The sequence below is a fragment of the Calliphora vicina genome, chromosome 4, assembly GCF_958450345.1.
Source record: "Calliphora vicina chromosome 4, idCalVici1.1, whole genome shotgun sequence".
Lineage (NCBI taxonomy): Eukaryota > Metazoa > Arthropoda > Insecta > Diptera > Calliphoridae > Calliphora > Calliphora vicina.
Window position 1 is genome coordinate 87850610 of NC_088783.1, and position 24349 is coordinate 87874958.

The 24349-nt window shown below is 29.4% G+C and overlaps 1 protein-coding gene across 2 annotated transcripts; it reads right to left on the reverse strand.

Annotated features, from left to right (window-relative positions):
• Positions 1-696: 696 nt before the first annotated feature.
• Positions 697-23856, reverse strand: LOC135957106 (uncharacterized). Of its 2 annotated transcripts, none has more exons than XM_065507781.1 (4): positions 23713-23856; positions 16342-16727; positions 1071-1181; positions 697-937 (listed from the first exon to the last, which is right to left on the reverse strand). In XM_065507781.1, exons 1-4 carry the CDS (start codon positions 23812-23814, stop codon positions 784-786), a joined length of 753 nt encoding a protein of 250 aa, XP_065363853.1. In that variant the 5' UTR covers positions 23815-23856; the 3' UTR covers positions 697-783. The 2 variants fall into 2 exon arrangements, with proteins under 2 accessions (XP_065363853.1, XP_065363852.1); XM_065507780.1 differs by having other exon boundaries at positions 23644-23856.
• Between the last annotated feature and the right edge of the window lie 493 nt (positions 23857-24349).

Consider the following 24349-nt stretch of genomic DNA (forward strand, 5'->3'; position numbering starts at 1 on the left):
GTCTGTTCGGTTCAGAAGTGGTGATTTTGATACGGAAGACAAAGATCGCCCAGGTCAGCCAAAAAAGTTTGAAGACCGAGAATTGAAGGCACTACTCAAAAACGTTTGCGAACAGCTGTATTCATCCAAAAGCAGGGAAATTGGGTACCATACGAATTGAAGCCGATACACCTTGAATGACGATTGTGCATGTCTGAAATGTTGCTTGAACATTATAAATGTTTTATTCGAATGACAACCTAGTGTATGGCTAGGAACAAATTTAAACCTAATAATAAAAATATTTTAAGGTGATGGCAAATTAAAATTTAAGGGTAATCCCGATATTTTAAAGCATTTATATATTCAATATATCCAAATTTTACGGTACAAAGTTAGGTCAAATAACTGCAAATAAATCCATATAAGAAACATCCCATGACCGAAATAAACTAAAGGTAGGGTCACACATGTCAAATATTTACTCAAAAAAGCGTAACCACTTAACCACACTGACGTGTTTACTCTTACAAGTGTTTTGTAAGATCAAACAGCGTCAAATAAAATAAAACTAAATGTTTTGTTTCGAATCATCCTAAGTAAAAAAGTTTTTAGAAAAAAATAAATGAATTCAAATATATTTTATTTAGTGGTTACGTCTTTTTCGTCAAATATTTGCCATGTGTGACCATACCTTAAGAAATAAAAAAATACATATGTATGTATGTGTTTTCAGGTCATATTTATTTTGAAATCATATAATGAAATAACAATCATGTCAACTAATCAAATGTCTTACGATTATCATGTTTCAAATACAGCTGATATTATTTCCATTGGTGACTTCGTACACTGATAAAAAGCTTTTTCACAATCTTCACCAGATCGTCCCAATATTTCCGCCCTAAGATAGTCCTTATGATTTGGCTTTGTTGCTTCATCTCTGGACGTTGAAGGTCTGTAAAATATATTATATACATATGTATCATTCATTATATGGGACAAAAAAATAAAGATGTCCAAGTGGGAAACACAAGGACATTTTTTGTAAATATTGTTATAAAAATAAAATGATTTATTTCAAATCTTACGTTAATATTATATGCAAGATCTCTGCTAATAAGCCTCCCTCGTAATTCAGTGGTATGGCAGCATGTTCACAAATACTTCGCAACATACAGACATGTCCATTTAATGCCGATCTGTAAGAAAAAAAAATATAAGTATCGCCGAATGAATGGCAAATAAAACGATCCAACATGTCAAAACTACAACTATTTTATATAAGTTCTCTCCAGTATATTTGTTATACGGATTAACTAGAAATCTCCGCCCGTTCGTCTTCCCACATAAACCTTATAATAAAAAGCCATAATAAGGTTTACTATACATTTATTGAAAGAAAATTTGCTCCTAAATACACTTTGTTGTTTAAAAAAAAACTTAAAATAATTTTAACTACGGATTGTTCAGTGCCAAAAACTACACAATAGAAGGTAAACAATTTTAAATTTAAAAGAATTCAAAACAAGTTAGAGCTCTAAATTGGGCTGTGTCGAATCTTTTTTTTTTTTTTAAAGGACTTCAAAGTTTTAAGGATATAGAAATTTCTTAAAATTTATTTAAATAGATCTGCTCATTAGCTTTTCTTTATATGGATATCAAATGAAAAGAGACAATTTCTAGAAGTAGATCATTTTTTTTATTTTTACTTTTCAGGACGAAAAGTTGTAAAAAATGTCCTTTGAAAAATGTATCCTTTTATATCCTTGAGAATTTAAAATATATTTTTCTAAAAAAATATATGTTGAAACCATGCATATACTTTAACACATGCTTAAATTTCGTTCTTATAGCTTTATAAGTTAAGCCTAAACAGAAAAAAACATATTACATATTAAGTTCATTAAAAAAAATACTTTTATCGATCAGCAATTAAGATTACAAAAAATATTAGATAGTACTTTTTGCACTTGAACAAGTCCACATACACATGAAACTGGAGATCGTATATAGTAAATCTGCGTTCTCAGTTTTTAATTTTCTGATCCTTTCTTCTTTTTAAAGGACTTCAAAGTTTCAAGGATGTACAAATTGATAAAAAATTAAATAAATATTTTTATAAATGTTTGTCAATACGTGTATCAAATAAAAAAAGACAATCATTGGAAATGAAACAAAAGATTTACTTAAATTTTATTCTTTCATATTTTAGTATAATTCTAACAAATTCCCAATTAGTACCAGCAGGAACAATTATTATAAAAAAATTAAATTTATATAATAAAAAAAATATTTAAGCTATACTAAATACTAAATAAAGATATAAAAGAAAGAAGAAATATAAAAATATATTATGGAGAAAAATGAATACGTTTACTCTGTCGCTTGTATGGACTATGTGAATCTCGACATATCGACCAACAGTATTTTGCGAGCATGCGACAAGTGCTCTTTCCTCTAAAGCGATTTGCAATAATTGCTAGGTCCTGGTGGAATCGTTCCCCATGTTCGTCACTAAAATGACCCAAATTATCGGGGAAAAAATCTAGGTGCCTATCTAAGAAGTGTATTTTCAGTGACATATTCACACCCATTTCACCGAAGTTGCGAACGAGATTGCGGACGATTTCTTCGTAGTTTTCAGATTTTCTATTACCTAAGAAATTTTCTATTATGGCATCTAAACTCCTCCAACTATTTTTCTCAATAGGTGATAGAAGGTTTGGAAATTCCTTGCAATTTAAAAATTTTTTTAGTTGGGGTCCATTAAAAACACCTTAAAGTATAAAAGATTACTTAGGGTAATACAATAATATAAGTATTTAGCAATCGAACCTACCGGCGTCAATCTTTGCTTCGCTTAATTTGGGAAAAAAAATTTTCAAGTGCACCATAGCTGCACTGTCAACGTCGAGTGCACGAACAAAATTTCTTATAAGTCCCAATTTAATGTGTAGCGGTGGAAGTATTATTTTTGATGACGGAATATTCTCAATTCTATCCTGTCCAAGCTGATGAACAATACGAGGCTGCCATTTGTGGTCGGTGTAATGAAGATCTTTGCGCCGACATTCCCAAAGACACAAAAAACATTGGTGTTTGGCAAACCCTTTTTTTAAACCCATTAAAATGACAACTATTTTCAGGTCAGAACAAATCATCCAACAATGTCGGTCATAATTTATTAATTTTAGAATAGCGCTTATATTTTCATAATTTTCTTTAACATCTGTACCATAAATAATTGGCACTGATGGATACACATTACCTACGTGAAGCAACACACCTTTGAGGCTCTTCGTTGATCCATCTATAAAGAGGCGCCTGATTCTTCAGCCTGATGGTATTCGGCTGATTTCGGCAAAAGTAACACAAATCGCGCGAATGCTCACTCCGCTTCAACCAAATTACTGGGTACACATATTTTATTGGGAACTGCTTATATCGTAGTAACCCCTTGTAACAATAATTACAGACAACTTCTGGTATATACCATGCCTTCGGAACCATGTTTATTAAAAAATATTGTTCATACTTATCCACAAAAGCCTTTGTTACATTTTGTCCTTTATTAAAAGGTACAAATAAACCACAAACACCACAAAATTTGTTTTTATTAGGACATTCCATATTACTTTTTAAAAATGACAACTTATTAAAAATTATTTATAAGAATTTTGACGTGTCAATTCAAAACTACTAGATGCTTGATGTTACATAAGATATTTAACTTTTTATATACAATGTATCCTGATAAATAAAAACGAATTAACTTTTAATAGACTCAACGCTTTTTTAAAATTAGTAGGAAAATTATCTGGGACATGAAAGAAAAAATGTTTAAAGGATTTTCCTTGAAATTTGTTGTCCTGAAAAATTAAAAAAATATTGTTTCCATTTCTGGTGACCGTCTTCTTTTATTTGACAAACATTTATAAAAATATTTATTTAATTTTTTATAAATTTGTACATCCTTGAAACTTTGAAGTCCTTTAAAAAGAAGAAAGGATCAGAAAATTAAAAACTGAGTACGCAGATTTACTATATACGATCTCCAGTTTCATGTGTATGTGGACTTGTTGAAGTCCAAAAAGTACTATCTAATATTTTTGTAATCTTAATTGCTGTATCGATAAAAGTATTTTTTTTTAATGAACTTAATATGTTTTTTTCTGTTTAGGCTTAACTTATAAAGCTATAGGAACGAAATTTAAGCATGTGTTAAAGTATATGCATGGTTTCAACATATATTTTTTTTAGAAAAATATATTGGAAATTCTCAAGGATATAAAAGGATACATTTTTCAAAGGAAATTTTTTACAACTTTTCGTCCTGAAAAGTAAAAATAAAAAAAAATTATCTACTTCTAGAAATTGTCTCCTTTCATTTGATATCCATATAAAGAAAAACTAATGAGCAGAACTATTTAAATAAATTTTAAGAAATTTCTATATCCTTAAAACTTTGAAGTCCTTTAAAAAAGAGAAAAGATCACTAAATGAAAAACGTAGTTCTACTATATATGATCTCAGGTTTCATATGTGTATAGTGTCGTTCAAGTCCAACAAAAAAATGTAAAATTGTATCACTGTGTAATAAAAATATATCAAGTTCAAATTCGACATAAATTTTATATCGAATTTCTTCCTGATAACGATATTAATATGATATGTATTTATGTATGTGTATTCAATAGACTTTCGTATATGATATTTATACCTATGGGGACTATTGCCAAATATGGACCGATGCACATAAAATTTGGTCTTACTATAGCGTCAACAGAGTTTGTCCTTTTGCCGTAAAAATAACGATATCAATTTTTTTAGGGTTATCTCTCATTTTTCTCCAGAACACAGGTTCTTCTACCCCGATTTTATAAACATTTTGGTGTAAATTTCATTAAGGGTCCTCATGTAAACGCCTAAATGCCTCGCAAACTGTGCATTCTGTGCATTTTTACACTCTCGCAAATGAACTGTCAAAAAATGTATGGAAATTCGTTTGCACAACTCCGATAAGTTTGCGCGACAATTTAGACTCGCAAACTTGAATTTATTGTGCATTTGATGAATCAGCTGCTTTTGTTTGCTTTTATTAATAAGAAATAAAAATCAAATAAAATATAAAAATGTTGTGCATGTGAAAATTGTGTAACTTTGGAACAGAATGATTGTATTAAATGGCATTGTGTATGAAAACATTAACCAACAGCTAGAACATAAACAAAATCTTGCAAACTATGTATATCACCGTTTGTTCCAAAGATTTAACTTTCATTCAACATTTTTAAAATTAAAATTTGTAGAATTTGAAAATTTTGTTTAAGGCTTTTGTTGAATTTATTTTTATTTGACATTTATATCAAATAGAGAGAAATTTAATGTATAAACTTGCACAAAATTGAAAAGGTGGTTTCATGAAACATGTCGTGCAAATTTGCACAATTGAACAAATGGCAAACTTAAGCGTTTAAATGAGTACCCTTATTATATATTTTGGACGTGAGCGTGTTTTAGAGAGGCAGTATGGTATTGAAAATCAGCAAAATCGAATGAGTAGATCCTGTGTTGTGGACCAAAATTTAAGACAACCTTCAAACATTTATATAATTTTACATGTTTTTCGTAGCTTTCGCCAATTTTTTTCACCCATTATATATGTTAAAGGACAAATTCTGTTGAAAATGATAAGAATCGGTCCATAATTTCTCCTAACCATAGCACCATATTTCGGGAAGAAATTTGTGTGGTGGCTAGGCGAAATTGTAAATGCTCATAGAATTGTAGTATCCATACAAAATTCAGCACAACTGAGTCTCCTGAGTCAAAGAGAAATCGGAAGACCATTTTATTTTTTGATCGAGCACAATTTGACCGTAGCCCCCATATAAAGTTCACTTTCGAAATTCACTTAAATACATATAAATATCTTATATATACCGCTATCATGCATAATTCCATATACATAAAAATACCAATACCCACCCGGGTGACCATTACGGATTTAGTAGTTTAATATTTTTTTTAATATTGTTTCGATTTAAATGAAATTAATACTAACTGAACAAATTTTAGACTTCTGTAGAATTTATTAAAATCATTTTAAACTTTTTATGAAGTTTTTTTTGATTTCTTAAAATTTTGTTGGTCGCATATATGTATAAAAGTGCAGTACCACCGGGTGGGTATTGGTAAACTACGTACATAAAAAAACCTTTGGTAAAGCGAAGGTTAATTTCTTACACTAAACGAAATATTTTTCCTTTACAATCCGTCATCTATATATATAAAAATGAAATGGTCCATGTAATGGAATCACGTGAGAGCGGCTGGATCGATTTGGCTGATTTTTTTTATTCGATTCAAAATTTTCAGGAGATGGTTTGTAAAGAAAAAAATTCAGAAATTCCGGGTAAAACTCGGACATTTTTTGTTTTGAGTCCAGTCAAATGTTATAAAAAAGCTCCCTAAAGTATGCAGTACAAATTTAGATATTTTATTTGCAAATAAATTTGGGGACAGGTGTATGTGGGTTGAAGAAACTTGAAGAACTAACATTAGTAAATGCTAACGGGCGAAGCCGGGGCGGTCAACTAGTATTTAAATAAAAACAATGATTTTATAATAAATGAAATTTAATATCGTACGTGACAGATTTTTCTCTTATAATAAAACAATATATATGTATGTATATTAGACCGTCTCAATTTTTATACTTTTTTCGAAATTCCTTCATGTAGATTTAGATTTTCTTAATCTACTCTAAAAACCAAGAATTTTGGTGTATAACACTTACATATGGATGAACGGGAAGTGGTCTCTCAAATCGCTTTTTCGTTTTTTTAGAAAATGCATTTTTTTCCAAAAAATTAAAAAATCTTCATTTAGTAATTTGCTTCTAACTCAAGCAATTCTTAACAGATTTGAACCTAATTACATTCATGAGAAAGCTAATTAAATTTCCTAAATGTTTCTTAAAGCAAATTGTCATTTTGTTCGATGGTTTTTTATTCATAGCATTACAAATTCAGATTTTCAATTAAGAACTTATCATTTTTTTTTAATTTTTGCTTACCTTTTCTTATATAAAAATTGAACAAGGTAACATTTTTATATTCTGTAAATGCAGTATGGTAGGAAATTTTAAAATGAAGATTTTGATGTAAATAACAGTAGCATTTGGTGAAGAAAAACTGCAGTTTTAGTTAAAATGATGAAATTACTAAAGTTTTTCATTTGTAAATTTGCATCAATTTCATAAATACATTAATATAAAGTAAGAAGAGATTGATGTTGGTTTTTTATTTTTTCAAATTTGTTAAAATTGTACTTTGGTTGCAGTTTGGATGAATTTTGGGAAAATGCTAAAAAGACTTGAATCAAATCATTTTGCTCTCTGTTTTCCATCACTACACAGTGGGGCAGAATCAAAATTTTTTTGGAAATAAATCTGGCATTTCTAAACGGCTGGTCCGATCGGTATAAAATTTGACATGAGGGTAGCCAAGGAGTATTCTAGTTTAATGTTTTAAAATGCGCCCTACAAATGGCAGGGACGGCGCTATGGGGTCTCAAAGTAGGGTACCATCGACATGTAAAACTTTTAAACACGTTGCATTTCTTGTTTCCCATCTGATTTTTGGAAAGCGCTTGGCTAAATCTTGAAAAACGTGTTTACGTGTGCTATTTATCTTTTATAATTTCCGAAGTATAGGCATTTCAAAATTGAAATTTTCAGCTTTTTTAAAAATATAGGTCGTACTTTTGGACCGAATGGTCTCGATTTTTTTTTGTTAGTTAGACAACTAAATCGCCAATAATATACAAAAGATGCTAGAGCAATATCAATTACACTATGCAACAAATGGAGACTTTTGGAAAAACACAAGATCATGACAGTATAGGTTCGACTCTACTACCAAAGGGTAGTACAACCCTATACTCAGTTTGCCCATTTTGGTGACCGATTTTTTTTTATGGGCCCCCAAAGTTTCTGAAAATCAGTGGGGCCTCTAAAAAAGGTGTCATCAGGTTTTGGTTAACAGCTAATTCAGACTTTGTGCTACGGCTTAACTTTATATGGCAATAATATAGCTAAGAGTCCGCCAAATAAATTTTGTTAAAATTTGTTTCCAAAAAATAGCTTTTTCGTGCACTTTTGTTGAAAAAATATAGGAAGAAAATTTTTTTTTTTTACTTTTTTTAGAATAACTTCCAGGGACTCCTAATTTTTCAATAACAATATCTCGCAAAGTTGTAGATACGGTAAATTTGAATAACTCTTGTGAACATATCAATGCATTCTGAATGTGTCTAGTCACTCTACATAGCACATAAAGATCACTTTGTACCTTAACAATTTTCGTTTTTCCTATTTTTTGACGCTAAAACAAAGATTTTTTTGTAAAAATAGTATTATCAAGTCCACACTTCTATGTTGTGCTGTATTATTTACTCGGCTGAGGTGTTCGGAATGGGGATCAGTGGGTGGACCTTCAATGTCACACATTTATAAAAAAATTGCCAAAAAGTCATTTATGATTCGAATGAGCTGCAATTTCAAATATAGATAGACCTTGAGAAGGTCTACAAAAAATATGATTTTATCTGTAGTTATCTCTTTTAGTTCAAGAGATATTTGGGTTTAATATTTTTTTAAATTTTGCCCGATCTTTTTTTCGTATTTTCAATTTGATGGGCCTACGAAAGGTCGAAATTTGTTTTTTTATATATGACGTATATTTGCGATAAAATTCTAAAGAAAATAAAACAAATCTGATAACAATTATTTCGTCCCTATAAAAAGTTACACGCATCCAAAGTTGAAGCATTTTTTTATATATTTCAACTTTGTATGCGTGTGTTTTTTAAGTTTTTTCCCAAAAAAGTCCCCATATTTTTTCTTTTATAAAAAACTAATTTTCTTCGGGACTATATAAATTTTTTTATGATCTGGTAAGAGAACTTAATGCAAAAACATATAAGGTAAAATTTGACTAACTGAAGCGGACATTGTACCCCCCAGCCCTATCCAAACTTGGGCAATTTTGAAAAAAAAAAAATTAGGTTTGAGTAAAAAATTCTAAAAACGCAAAACACCGAACCTCAAAGGCTCATCACATTTATATAGCCCCATATGTTGTTTATATACATACAGAACGTTTTTACTATCATGCTGTAAATAACGTCAAAGTGGGCTATTTTCTAAAAAAAACTTAGTTTTTGGAACAAATTTTCGCCGTTTTAGGAATTTCGGTGTTTAAAAACAAAGGATGACAACATTAGTGATGCCATTGACTTACGAATATTTAGGTCTATATTACTTCCAAATTTTATTGTGATGTCTGTAATTGTTCAAATTTTACATTAATTCAAAGTTTTTATTTTTCTTGATGGAAAATCACCATTTTAAAATATTATTAGTTTTTAAGGTAAATGACGTCACAAAATTATTCATTTCACTAAAATGTCAATCTTTAAGTCATAAGGTTTCCACCGATATCAAAAACTTATATAAAAAGCTTATATTTACACTTCAGAAGTTCCACAAACCTTGCCCACTTTCAAAAATTTTAAAGTTTTTTCATATCTTGCATCAAGCCGGTCTTGCATGATCAAGATTGGATAAAGTTATGCGCCCGGATCATACCGATAATGATTTGCCCATTCTTCATTATTCCAGCACAATAGAGAAGTATACACTCGAACATACATTTTTAACAAAAAATTATTGTTTTAGAGTCAAAAATTAGTAAAAAACTAAAAATTTTAAGCTACAAAGTGATTTTTGACAGCTATTTAGAATACCTAGGTATGTTCGGATTGCTTTGATATGTTCACGAGAGTTATTCAAATTTACCGTAGCTACAACTTTGCGAGATATTGTTATTGAAAAATTAGGAGTCCCTGGAAGTTATTCTAAAAAAAGTAAAAAAAAAAAATTTTCTTCCTATATTTTTTCAACAAAAGTGCACGAAAAAGCTATTTTTTGGAAACAAATTTTAACAAAATTTATTTGGCGGACTCTTAGCTATATTATTGCCATATAAAGTTAAGCCGTAGCACAAAGTCTGAATTAGCTGTTAACCAAAACCTGATGGCACCTTTTTTAGAGGCCCCACTGATTTTCAGAAACTTTGGGGGCCCATAAAAAAAAATCGGTCACCAAAATGGGCAAACTGAGTATAGGGTTTTACTACCCTTTGGTAGTAGAGTCGAATCTATACTGTCATGATCGTGTGTTTTTTTCACTGTTGCACTGTGTTATGGATCCAAAAATAAACGATTTTCAATTTAAAAATTCAAAAAATAGTAGATTTTTGCTGTTTTTTGGGCGAAAAGGTGACTTAACTCTTTTTTTGTTAAAAAAAAATTTCTTTTAGAACAATTAACAATTGTTTGTGTTTCTGTAAAGTATGTTTACGGAGAACATTTTGATATAAAAAACATGTCCTATTTTTCGACTATGCTGTCCCTACGCCCTTCGGAATTTGACCTATTTTTTATCAAAATTTCAAATTTGGACCTCATGTTCTATAATCCCAAAGCTGGGATCACGGAAAGCAGCCCTGGAAACCTCGATGTGTTCCCTATTTAACCATAAAGTATTTTCCCAGCCCCGATGGAAATGTGAGGGGCCCTATTGGCAAAATTGTAAAAAATACAATTTTTGGGATTTTCGCTCCAATTTTTAGGAATTGTCCGTCCTTCAAAAATATTACACTTTTAAAGTGGAGCCATTTCGTCCAAAAAAAGTACAATTTTATCAAATTTAAAAAAATAAAAAACCAACATCAATCTCTTTAAAATTTAAAAAAATTTTAATTTAAGCAAATTTACAAATAAACAACTTTAGTCATTTCATAATTTCAACTAAAACTGCAGTTTTTCTTAACGGAATGCTACTGTTATTTACATCAAAATCTTCATTTTAAAATTTCCTACCATACTGCATTCCCAGAATATAAAAATTTTTCCTCGTTCAATTTTTATAAAAGAAAATGTAAGCAAAAATTTAAAAAAAATGATAAGTTTGTATTTGAAAATTTGAATTTGTAATGCTATGAATAAAAAACCATCGAACAAAATGGCAATGTTACTTTAAGAAACATTTAGGAAATTTAATTAGCTTTCTAATGCATGTAATTAGGTTCAAATCCGTTATGAACTGCTTAAATTAGAGGCAAATTACTAAAGCAAGATTTTTTAATTTTTTTGGAAAAAATGAATTTTGCCTAAAAAAACGAAAAAGCGATCATCCATATTTAAGTGTTATACACCAAAATTCTTGGTTTTTAGAGTAGATTAAGAAAATCGATGTTCATGAAGGAATTTCGAAAAAAAATTAAAAGTGAGACGGTCTAATGTATATATTCTCTAAATATAAGTATACAAAAACTAAAAAAATTAATGGAAAATATACATACGGTTTCAATAAACAATTTTATAATAGCAAATAAATAATTCAATCATTTCATACTATATTCTAATTCGGAACTTAGTTTTAACCGCAATTTTAGCCTAAAACATGCCAATTAAATTAAAAAATCAAATATATCCAGTTTAAACTATTATGTTTGCCAATAAAATGTTGTAATAAGCTCCAAATTCTTACAGATAGTACTATTTTAGTGTTTTCTCCTATTCAAATCATCTTGAAAAAAAGTTTCAAGGGTTTTTGGGTATTCGGTCGTGGTAGTCATTCTCGTGGAATTGCCCATATGGAAAACTGAACCAAAACTTACTTTTGAAGTTTGACTAAATATATTTGTTTCTCTACACTTTTTCTTCACTTGCCATTAATAAGGAAAATGTTGAGCCAATCAGGTAATGTTAACCGACTACACAGTGCAACAGTGAAAAAAACACACGATCATGACTATATAGGTTCTACTCTACTACCAAAGTGTAGTAAAACTATATACTCAGTTTGTCCATTTTGGTGACCGATTTTTTTTTTATGGGCCCCCAAAGTTTCTGAAAATCAGTGGGGCCTCTAAAAAAGGTGACATCAGTATAATAGAGCTAAGAGTCCGCAAATAAATTTTGTTAACATTTTTTTCCAAAAAATAGCTTTTTCGTGCACTTTTATTGAAAAAATATAGGAAGAAAAAATTTTTTTTTTACTTTTTTTAGAATAACTTCCAGGGTCTCTTAATTTTTCACTAACAATATTTAGCAAAGTTGTAGCTACGGTAAAGTTGAACAACTCTTGAGAACATATCCATACATTCTGAACGTGTCTAAATAGCACATAAAGATCACTTTGTACCTTAACAATTTTCGTTTTTACTATTTTTTGACTCTAAAACAAAGATTTTTTGTTAAAATAGTATGATCAAGTCCACACTTCTATGTTGTGCTGTATTATTTACCCGGCTGATGTGTTCGGAATGGGGATCAGTGAGTGGACCCTCAATGTCACACATTTAAAAAAAATCACCAAAATTTGTGATCCGAATCAGCTGAAATTAAAAATATAGATAGTCCTTGAGAAGGTCTACAAAAATATGCTCTTATCTGAAGTTTGTCTCTTTTAGTTCAAGAGATATTTAGGTTTAATTTTTTTTTTTAAATTTTGGTCGATCTTTTTTTTGTATTTTATATATGATGGGCCTACGAAAGGTCGAAATTTGTTTTTTATATATGACGTATATTTGCGATAACATTCTATAGAAAATAAAACAAACCTCATAAAAATTATTTCGTCCCTATAAAAAGTTACACGCATCCAAAGTTGAAGCTTCTTTTTGTATATTTCAACTTTGTATGCGTGTGTTTTTTAAGTTTTTTCCCAAAAAAGTCCCCATATTTTTTCTTTTATAAAAAACTAATTTTCTTCGTGGCTATAAACATTTTTTTATGATTTGGAAAGAGAACTTAACGCAAAAACGTATAAAGTAAAATTTGACTAACTTAAGCGGACATTGTACCCCCCAGTCCTATCCAAACTTGGCCAATTTTGAAACAAAATTTTAGGTTTGAGTAAAAAATTCTAAAAACGCAAAGCACTGATCCTCAGAAACTCGTCATATTTGTAAAGCCCTATATGTTGTTTATATACATACAAAACGTTTTTAGTATCATACTGTACATAACGTCAAAGTGTGCTATTTTCTAAAAAAAACTCAGTTTTTGGAACACATTTTCCCCGTTTTAGGAATTTCGATGTTTGAAAACTAAGAATGGCAACATTAGTGATGCCATTGACTTAAGAACATTTAGATCTACATTACTTCCAAATTTTGTTGTGATATCTGTAACTGTTCAAATTTTTCATTAATTCAAAGTTTTTTTTTTCTTGATAGATAATCACCATTTTATAATATTGTATGTTTTTAAGGTAAAATACGTCCGAAAAAACACAAAATTAATTCATTTCACTAAAATGTCAATCTGCAAGTCATAAGGTTTCCAAAGATATCAAAAACTTATATAAAAAGCTTATATTTACTCATCAGAAGCTCCACAAACCTTGCCCACTTTCAAAAATTTTAATGTATTTTCATATCTTGCATCAAGCCGGTCTTGCGTGATCTAGATTGGATAAAGTGATGCGCCCGGATCATACCGATAATGATTTGCCCATTCTTCGTTATTCCAGCACAATAGAGAAGTATACACTCGAATATAAATTTTTAACAAAAAATTTTTGTTTTAGAGTCAAAAAATAGTAAAAAACTAAAATTTGTATGCTACAAAGAGATTTTTGACAGCTATTTAGAATGCCTAGATATGTTCGGATTGCATTGATATGTTCACAAGAGTTGCTCAGATTATTTGGCGAACTCTTAGCTATATTATTGCCATATAAAGTTAAGCCGTATCACAAAGTCTGAATTAGCTGTTAACCAAAAACTGATGAAACCTTTTTTAGAGGCCCCACTGATTTTCAGAAACTTTGGGGGCCCATAAAACAAATCGGTCACCAAAATGGACAAACTGAGTATAGGGTTTTACTACCCTTTGGTAATAGAGTCGAACCTATACTGTCATGATCTTGTGTTTATCCAAAAGTCTTCATTTGTTGCATAGTGTTATTAAGTACATAAATTGTTAACGACCACTTTTTATTTCTTAAGAGCAAAACTAACAATGTATTTTTTTCGTCGATCTCTTATAGTTTAGCAGTTTTCAAATCTCAAAAAACCTCTAAAATGATATATAAATTGTGATAAATTAACCCATTGGGAGACAATTATGCAAAATATGTTTTTTAAAAATTACTTTTTTGTAAAAGTGCCCATACTTTAAAATCTCACCGATATAAATGTATGTCTAACTACTAACCATTCTAAAGACAACTTAACAAGCCATCATTTGATATACATACATATTATGTCATTATCCTATGGAATAACAAATACAAAAGGGTTTGTTTTTGTAAAAAAATGTTGGCAATAGAGCTTTGAAAGCTTATTTGATATACATATATAATTTTAAAGTGCTTCGAAATATCTTTCTAATGAGATATAATATGACCCCATAAATTAACACATTAACCCCCATTAACACGAAGCCTGGTTATGTCTTAACTAATAGTTGTACTTTCGGTTAAAAAAATATTTTTGTATGAAAACTGTCAGTTTAACTATTAGTTAATAGTTCATGTTACTGGGGGTAAGAGACAAAAAAAAATATTTTTTTATACTGACTTTCTTCACAAAAAATCCATCATACGTGATCAGGTAAAAAAATTACATTCATCATTTGAAAGCCTTGATTGTGTGTATGATGAGATATTTAATATTACAGTTAAGGTTTTAAATGCATATATATCCTAAACCAAATGAGAGCGACACAAAATGTCTACACCAAAGATTGTTTAAAACTGCTAAGCTTCGACATCTGTATTTGACTTTTACATTTTATTAACATACATACATATATTCACGGCTACAATGGAATGAAACAATTTTTCATTAAAATAACGGGAATCGCAATTGGCTGTCTTCACAGAAAAAAGTTTCAACATAAATATTATGATTCGAATTCATTGATTTCAATTCATAACATTTATAAATAATTTCTTAAATAGTATGATTTTTTTAATATTTTATGTTTTGAAATAAAATCTAGAAGGCTTGAAAAATATAATTTCAATTTCATTTTTATTTTTAATAATTGTTCAAAAATGTTTGAAATTTTTCATGGAAATTTTCAGCTACAAAATGATATAAAAAGCGCGAAAATGATTAAATTGATTTAAGAGGATGACATGCTTTTATATTTATGAATGTTTTATTATGTTTAATGATAATTTTTAAGTTTCAGATATTCTCCTTTTTATCTTAAAATATTGGCCAATATATGGCTATTATGCAAATATTCTTGCACTAATTCATTATATAATACAATTATAATGCAATTTATTAAAAAAATTAAGTAAAAAAAACAAAAATTTCCGTCATGTAAAATTTTATAATATTTATGAACATGTTCTTATTTTGAATGAAATAAGTTTGGGAAAAAAAAGTCAAGTTCGATTAATAATATTTATTACAAAATTCATTCCAATTATGAATTTCTTTTTTCTGTGTTAAAGGTAATTTTATTGCGGAATTTCGGTTTTTTCAGTTTATTACGCGAATATATGTTGCGCAACCTCCTCCATTTTCGAAATAACGGTATATCTCGAAAACAAGAGCTAACCTGAACTCAGTGTACTCGAATTAGACAGTTTTTTCAACTAGCACAGTGTAATATGAAAACGAAAAGTTTTTTTTCATTTCACACAACAACAATTGATACCCAGGAAGTGTTTTCGAAACAATATTTATTTATTACTAGAGTGAGTTTTCAAATATTTCTGTGATACAAACAAACAAATAAAATTGGCCGGTTAGAGGGTTAATACTTAAACCAAATTAACAAGTCATTCATTGCTTTTATGCTCTAGTTATTACTCATATTAAAACTTTGTTATAGAATATTTATTAAATCATGTGAATATAATGTGACAAATACTTAATATTAGTAAGAGGTTTGCATAAGACAAACAAAATTTATAGAAATGATTTGTTTGGTTATCATAAGTATGTGTTAAGAGCTATTGTATTTTCACACTTTTTATCTAATGATTTCTCTAATACTTATATACATAAATTATTTTAAGATATCTTTTGTCACATGGTATTGTATAAGTAGTACTCACATATGTATTGAGAATTCTTATTACTTTCTAATTAACAATTTAAAAAATATTTGCATTGTTTTGGTTGAATTAAAGTTGGTCCGTTAGTCCGTATTTTAGTTGTATTATTTTAAAGTAAGAATATTTGTACTTGTTTTTAAACGGTGCTTTTTTTTATTTGCTAAACGTTTTCATAGCTAAGTGTGATATTTTATTTTACTTACTTATTTAATATCGTCTCCATGGCTTTGTAGACAATCCAACGATAAATAGCTCCATGTTTTTGTTGACTTTTTGAATTATCGCCCGATGGCGAATGTTGATGATGATTATTCTGGGCTTCATGTTTAATATTTTCAGATACATTAGAAGTTTCGTTGCTGTACATATTGTTATTCAGTTCATTCAATAATGAATCATTGTCGAAATTGTCGTCGTACATGTACGTTTCATTGATACTTTTACGCCGGCGATGGATCGTTTGTGGTTTTAATTTTTGTCGAAATTCATCAGCTGTTTCCGGTAGGAAATATTCTGCTTTCAGAACATAACCCGACGTAACAGATTCAAAATTTAAATCCTCCACCGGTATACCGATGCCACCAATAAACTGCAAAGAAATTATCAAATAGCAGGAGCGATTGTATCAAAAATATGAATTCATAGTGTCATTCTCGTAAGGGAATAGGAACAAGGAACGAATATAAAAATTTACATGACTTATTAAGAAATTATCACTATTTTAATTAATAAATACACAGTTTTCCCTTATTTACTCTTATATAATGCTTTCCGACCTTTTCTTTACCATACCCCAGTTTTTCGATTTAAAATATATTTTTTAGTTAATTCTATAAAGTTTAAATTAATGGCCTTTTCGATATGACGGGTTAAAATCAAAAAAAAATTAGCAAATCGGAAAGAGTTGTCAAAAACTATGTCACACTTATTTATATTCAAACCATTAATGCTTATGAACTGGTTAACTGAAAAACCAGTTTTTCTTCGAAATTACGGTTTGCGAACCGGTTAATTTATAATTTTGTGTATAAGTTTAAAATCAAAACAATTGCATTTTTACTCTAATCAAGGTTAGTTTATTATAAAAACTAAGAAAAATTAAATCAAAACATAAAAAACACCTCATTCCAAGTTTTTGGGGGAGTGAAGTGGTTAGTTTACTAACCACCGTGGTGGTTGGTATTAAAAATTACTATGATAAAAATGTTTGTTTCGTATAAATTTTTTTGAAATCGAAAATTGTTGACTAAATTTTCTGACCAAACAATCGAAAAAGCAAAGTAACGCTGAATTCGATGAACAATAACACTCTGTTATTTTTTTTATTGAATGCGTGAAAGTCTCTTAAAAAACTGATTTTTACAACATTGTCAAATTAATATACATATTAATATGTAATTACTTTCGGAAGTGGGCCTTATATGGGAGCTATTACTAATTACACAGTGCAACAGTCCAAAAAACACACGATCAATACAGTAGAGGTTCGACTCTACAACCAAAGGGTAGTAAAACCCTATACTCAGTTAGTCCATTTTGGTGACCAATTTGGTTTTATGGGCCCTCAAAGATTCTGAAAATCAGTAGGCCTTCAAGAAAAGGTGTCATCAGTTTTTGGCCAACAGCTAATTCAGACTTGGTGATACCGCTTAACCTAATTTTGTTAACATTTTTTTCCAAAAAATAGCTTTTTCGTGCACTTTATTTGAAAAGATATAGGAAGAAAATCATTTTTCACTTTTTTTAGAATAACTTACATGGAGTCTTAATTTTTCACTAACAATATTTAGCAAAGTTGTATCTACGGCAAAGCTGAACAACTCTTGTGAATCGATGTAATCTGAACGTGTCTAGGCACTCTAAATGATGCACAAAGATCACTTTGTACCTTTGCAAAGCATTTTTTGTTAAAATAGTATGATTAGCGTTGCACTTAGTGCTTTATGCACTGTTTTTAGTGCTTTTAAAAATGTCCGTGGCACTAAATTTAACATCGGAACTGTAACTTTAAGTAAGTAAATGTAATTTATTAAAACATTTACTTATATCAGAAATTATCTTATCAATACGTTTAATATTGTCTGTTCCAAAATCTTGAATTTGTCTTTTTTTATGATGAAAACTTTTTTTTTTAATTTCAATTAGTTAAGTCTAGTTTGGAAGGATGTGTCCGTACAAATAATTACATTCGAAACTATTTCCGTGAGATCGTTATAGAGTTGTTCGTTCTAGATCGATGTTCTTTAATCGATGATTTTGGTTCAAAATCGGCCCAAAAATATACAACATTTCGAACATTTCGAAATCTTTCCAAGAAAAATTCGAAATATTGAAAAATTTGACTTTTGACCTTCACGATTTAATTGTTAACGTCTTCCGATTTTAGTAGAAGTTTCAGAGTATATTTAGAATTATCTGGACTATAATATTCTGAATAAGTTTGGCTTAAAATTCATAAGAGTAAGGAAATACAGCTCATTGGCCTAAAAATTGCCAAATAATTGGTTTTCTCGAAAATTTCAAAATTTAAATCGCAGGTAGGGAAAAACTATAAGAGATATTTTCATAATTTTTTCACATTTTTATTCCCTATTATATTCTTAATAAATCCCAATGAGATGATCAAAAAATTCTGAAATTTGTTTAACAAAATTTTTAAAAATTTGAAAATGGAGTTTTGAAACTGCCGTTAAAAAATTTTTATTTTTTTGTTCATACCTAAGAATAGGTTAACGGTATCCTACGAAGACAAAAACTCATATACAAGTATATATGGACATATTTTAAGTAAAAATTAGCTTTTATTTTAATATTTATCAAAATATGTTAATTTTGTTCCTACATTTCATGTTCTAGTCAGTGTTTAAAAAGCTACGATAACTAACAAATTTTTAACTGTTGCTACAACTACTGCTTCAAAAAAGTATATGTAGCGGTAGCAGAAGCATTTGTCTTTTTTAGTTTTCTTGTTTTTTTAAAACTACTGCTAACTTCAAAATATAAAACTCTTAACAGAGCAGTAGTAATAAAACATGAATTGTAAATGGAGTAGTAGCATAAAAATACAAATCATTCCTACTGCTCTATATCGAGTTTTAATTTTTAAGGTAGCAGTTAAGTAGTAGTTGATGCAGCAGCTAAGGTAGCAATAAAAGTAGTCAAAAAAGAAAATCTGCAGCCATAACACCAAAATTTACAGAATTAAACACTGTGTGTTGTTTTTGTTTTGAGAGAATTTGAAAGAATTATTCGTTTTTACTCGTCTCAGATGTTCGTGTTGCTAAAAGAAAGATCGTGTTTTCTGTGCGTATAACAAAAAAGCCGAAGTTTTGTTTTCATAACAACAACACATAATATACTTTTTGGCTGAAGATTTTTATTTTTGATTTATTTTATTGCTACCTCAACTGCTACTTAACTGCTACTTCTTCTACTACCTCAACTGCTACTTCTATTACTACTAAATTTTAAAAGTAGCAGAATTAATAAAATACTAATGACTGCTACATCAAAACCTTTTCTTTTTTAAGGTAGCAATAGAAAATAAATTACTCTGCTACTTTTAAATTTTTCTTTTATTAGTACTACTACAACTACTGCTACCAAAATGTGAAGGTAGCAGTAGTAGTAGTATTTATTGACTCCGAGTTTTTATTAATTTTTTAACTAGACTACTTGTGTATTTTCGTTGCTACTGCTACTTGTAGTCTAGTTTTTTAAACACTGGTTCTAGTAGCCTGAGACACGTTAATGGCCTGGCGAATTTTTAATAACTTTAACATTTTTTGATCGATTTCTGTTTTTTATGTCTCATTAGAACGATAATTACGTACACATTTCGATTCTTTTAAATTAAATTGCAAAAGTAATTTTTTAATGGCAAAATTTTTACAAAAACTGAAAAAAATACATTTTTTCCCCTTGTAAATGCATCTCAAAACTTCAGAGGGCTTGCGGCACGTCTTATCCCCAACCGATTTACCTAAAATTTTTTCAGGATGATTTTTTTACTAATGTTCACCAAACTGGAGGGTGAGAATGGCCAAAATCCAAATTTCGTTTATTAAGGGCCACCCTAATATACATATACTATGGCCCATAATCATAGTCAGACATAAAGTATATTTTAAGAGAAATAAAGTCGTCTTTACTTAAGAGTGGACTTTAGGTCTACCATAGACAAGATAAAATATACTTTTGACGTTAAAGTCGACTGTAAATATAAAACTAGCTGAAGCTGTTTTTTAACTCATTTAACAACAGCATCAACTGTTCTTCACCAAGTAAAAAAGTTCGACAAAAATCAAAAATGTTTATGTTACAAGATATTGGCTGAGATTTTTCAATTATTGAATAAAATAAGAAAATTAGAACCAAAATATCCTAATTATGATATTAATCTTATTTTTTCCATTTTCCACCACAATTTGCTTTTTTTCTTTGGATTTCGCTGTTACTTTTATTGTTTACCTTTTGTTTTTTTTTTTTAATTTTCTATGTCAGCTGTTCAACGGTGGAACTTGTGTATATTTTGTTGTATGTGGCATGAAAACATTTTCTACATTTGAGGTGGCACCCAGTTAAAGTCGGTTCAATTTAAAACACACTTTAATTTTGACTATAGTTGCAAAATAATTAAAAGCAGGTTTTTATTTTAAAGTTGTTTCTAAAAAGAACCGACTTTAGTGCTTGACTATGAGTATGGGCCTATATGTCGTTGTTATTGATGTAGTGAGGAACTAATTACCAAAGAACTAGTTCCTTAAAAACTCCTTATTATAAATAATATAGAATCAGAACAATGTTTATTGAAAAGGTTTCAGAAGTAATGGTGACATCACTAGGTCCAAGGTTGCTGTTCAGGAATCAAAACTGTATCTGTTAACACCGGTTCTAGATTTACTTAATTTAGAATAAATTCTTAAATTTTTCCTGGAACATATACACGTTTTCTTTGAAAACTGGAAACTATTTTTATTAGTGCTTTTTTACGAGAAATACGCGTTTTTTTCGTGAATTTGGTGCTTTTCGAAATTTTAAAGTTGACAAAGCTGTAGTATTTACTCGGCTAAGGTGTGAGAATTTACAGTTGTTCAGCTTCGTAGGCGGAATGGGGATCAGTTGGTGTCCCCTGAAATTACATAAAATATAGATAGTCCTTGAGGAGGTCTACAAAAAATATACTTATATCTTTAGGTTAACTTTTTTAGTTCAAGAGATATTTAGGTTTATTTTTTTTATTTTTGATCGATCTTTTTTTTCGTATTTCATATATGACGGGCATACGGAGGGTCGACATTTTTTTTAAATATCGCGTGTATTTGCCATAAAATTCTAAAGAATATAAAACCAACCTGATAACAATTATCTCTTCCCTATATAAAGTTACAATCATCCAAATTTTAAGCATCTTCTTAAATTTTTAAACTTTGTATGCGTATATTTTTTAAGTTTTTTCCAAAAAATCCCTATATTTTTTTCTTTTATAGAAACAAATTTTCTGCGGGACTATACACAATTTTTATATTAGCTGGAAAGAGAACTTAATGCAAAAACGTGTAAAGTAAAATTTGACTAACTTAAGAGGACTTTGTCTCCCAACAAAATTTTAAGTTTGAGTAAAAATTCTAATAACACATAACGCCGATTCTAAAAACTCTTCATATGTATTTGTTTAGCCCTATATGTTGTTTATATACATACAAAGCGTTTTTACTATCACAGTGAAAACAACGTCAAAGTAGGCACTTTAAAAAAAAAAAATTAAGAAAGTATGGTCGGGCTTGACCGACCATACTTTCGTAAAAGAACAAAAACATTTTTATATTAAAATTTCAATAATTTATATTTTTGAGTGATTTTCGGAAGTGGGCCTTATATGGGGGCTATGACCAATTATGGACCGATCACCATGAAATTAGGTCGTGTGATTTATGTCTCTATTGAATTTTGTGAGTATATCAACATTTTTAAGCGATTTATGCACGTTAAAGTGATTTTCGGAAGCGGGTCTATATGGGAGCTATGACTAATTATGGACCGATCGTAACAAAATTTGGTGACATGAAGTTTGTATATATAAAACTTATTTGGAGCCCAAATTAAAAAATCAGTTTTTGGAACACATTTTCTCCGTTTTAGGAATTTTGGTGTTTGAAAACAAAGAATGGCAACAATAGTAATGCCATTGACTTAAGAACATATAGGTTTATAGTGATGTCTATAACCGTTAAAATTTTACATTAATTCAAAGCTTTTATTTTTATTGATGGAAAATCACCATACTATAATCTTTTTAGTTTTTAAGTAAATGACGTACGAAAAAAACATAAAATTATTTAATTTCACTAAAATATCAATCTTCTAGTCCCAAGCTTTCCACCAATATCAAAAACTAATATAAAAAACTTATATTTACTCTTCAGAAGTACCACAAACCTTGCCCACTTAAAAAAATTTTAAATTTATATCTTGCATCAAGCCGGCCTTGCGTGATCAAGTTTGGGTAACGTAATGGGCCCGGATCATACTGATAATGATTTGGCCATTATTCGTTATTGAAGCACTATAGAGAAGTGTACACTTGAACATACTTTTTTTAACAACAAATCTTTGTTTTAGCGTAAAAAAATAGTAAAAAACGAAAATGTTTAAGGGACAGTGATCTTTGTGAGCTATTTTTTTTTAAAAAAAACAAGAGAAGTAACACTCAGGTAATTAATATGCCTATATATTAATAGTGTTACTTTCTTTGGAAAGGGAATAGATTGTAGAATGAAATGTGGTGAAAGGAGGAGAAAAGCTGTTATTGACAACTCTGCAATTGCGCGTTATGTTTGTTATTAGTGCAGGTTGCAGCGCCTCTGGTCGTGAGATGGCGCTTTAATAACAATTTTTTGGTGGACTCTTAGCTATTTTATTGCCATATAAAGTTAAGCAGTATCACCAAGTGTGAATTAACTGTTGGCCAAAACTGATGACACCTTTTTTTGAGGGCTCACTGATTTTCAGAATCTTTGGGGGCCCATAAAAAAAATTGGTCACCAAAATGGACAAACTGAGTATAGGGTTTTATTACCCATAGGTAGTAGAGTCGAACGTATACTGTCATGATCGTGTGTTTTTCCAAAAGTCTTCAATTTGGTGGTTCTTATATACATAAAACTTGTTTGTGCTGAATTTAGTATGGATATCTATGTAACTAAGATATTTATGAGAGCTTAACTATGGGAATCTCATATACCCTCCCCACTATGGTGGTGTAGGGTATAAATACTAGGGATAATTAATAATAACCATCCTTCAACAAATCCTAAGTTCATCAAATATTTCCAAAATTGTTTATTTATCATCACAACGATTCGTTGCATATTTTAACTAATATACATACTTATTCTAAACATTATCAAAGTTGAAAGGCTTGCGGCTATAGCCGTTATACGAAATATTTTTGAAATCACGCACTAATATTATCAAACGTTTTCTTGTAATAGTTTAATTCTTACTTGCACTCGAGTTGGTGCTGTTGGTGGAAATAATAGGGATCGGGACTGCAACTTATGTGTATTTCTTACATTTAGTAGTCGTGTTGCATCAGTTGTTGTCTTGCGATATTCGAATGCAATTAAAATAATAAACGTCACAATTAATTTCAATGATCCACTTTTAACGTTCATATTTTCTATGTTTTTCTATGTTTCAATTCTCTTTTTATTCGATTTTATGTTTTCCTTTTTTTTTAATCGATTTTAACGACGTTGTTTTTATTATAATCAAAACCCTCTTAATTTCAATTGCTGATGCGATACTTGTGAAAACGCGTAACAAACTAAAAGTCTGTTGTTTGATGGTGCTGTGTTTTTTAAAAAAAAGTAATTCATGCTCAAGAAATTATTACCATTTTCAAAGCTCAGTCATTCTACAGTTATACAGATCAGTGTTGCCAAGTTATGAGTTTTCCCTAGATTTAGTGGTATTTATACGTCTAAGGGAAATTTAAGTGGAAATTTGGAGATCAAAAAGTTATAACTCCGCGAAGTTTTGGGGAAAATTTTAAAACGTTGGTTTTAAAATTATCTGAACATAAGGATGAAATTATCGATATATACATTTAGGAAAATGCAGATAAAACAGATGTAGATATATATTTTTTATATCTTTCCAATAGATTTTTTGGATGAATTGAGTAATCAACAAGCAACAGCGCTATAT

What these genes read in the sequence shown, in the direction of transcription:
- LOC135957106 (XM_065507780.1), bottom strand. Translation starts at nt 23,814, where the DNA reads ATGAACGTTAAAAGTGGATCATTGAAATTAATTGTGACGTTTATTATT. An exon ending in ATGGAGACGATATTAAATAA is followed by an intron (nt 1,182 to 16,341) that starts GTAAGTAAAATA and finishes TTTTTCTTACAG; the next exon opens with ATCGGCATTAAATGGACATG. An exon ending in ATCTTGCATATAATATTAAC is followed by an intron (nt 938 to 1,070) that starts GTAAGATTTGAA and finishes TATATTTTACAG; the next exon opens with ACCTTCAACGTCCAGAGATG.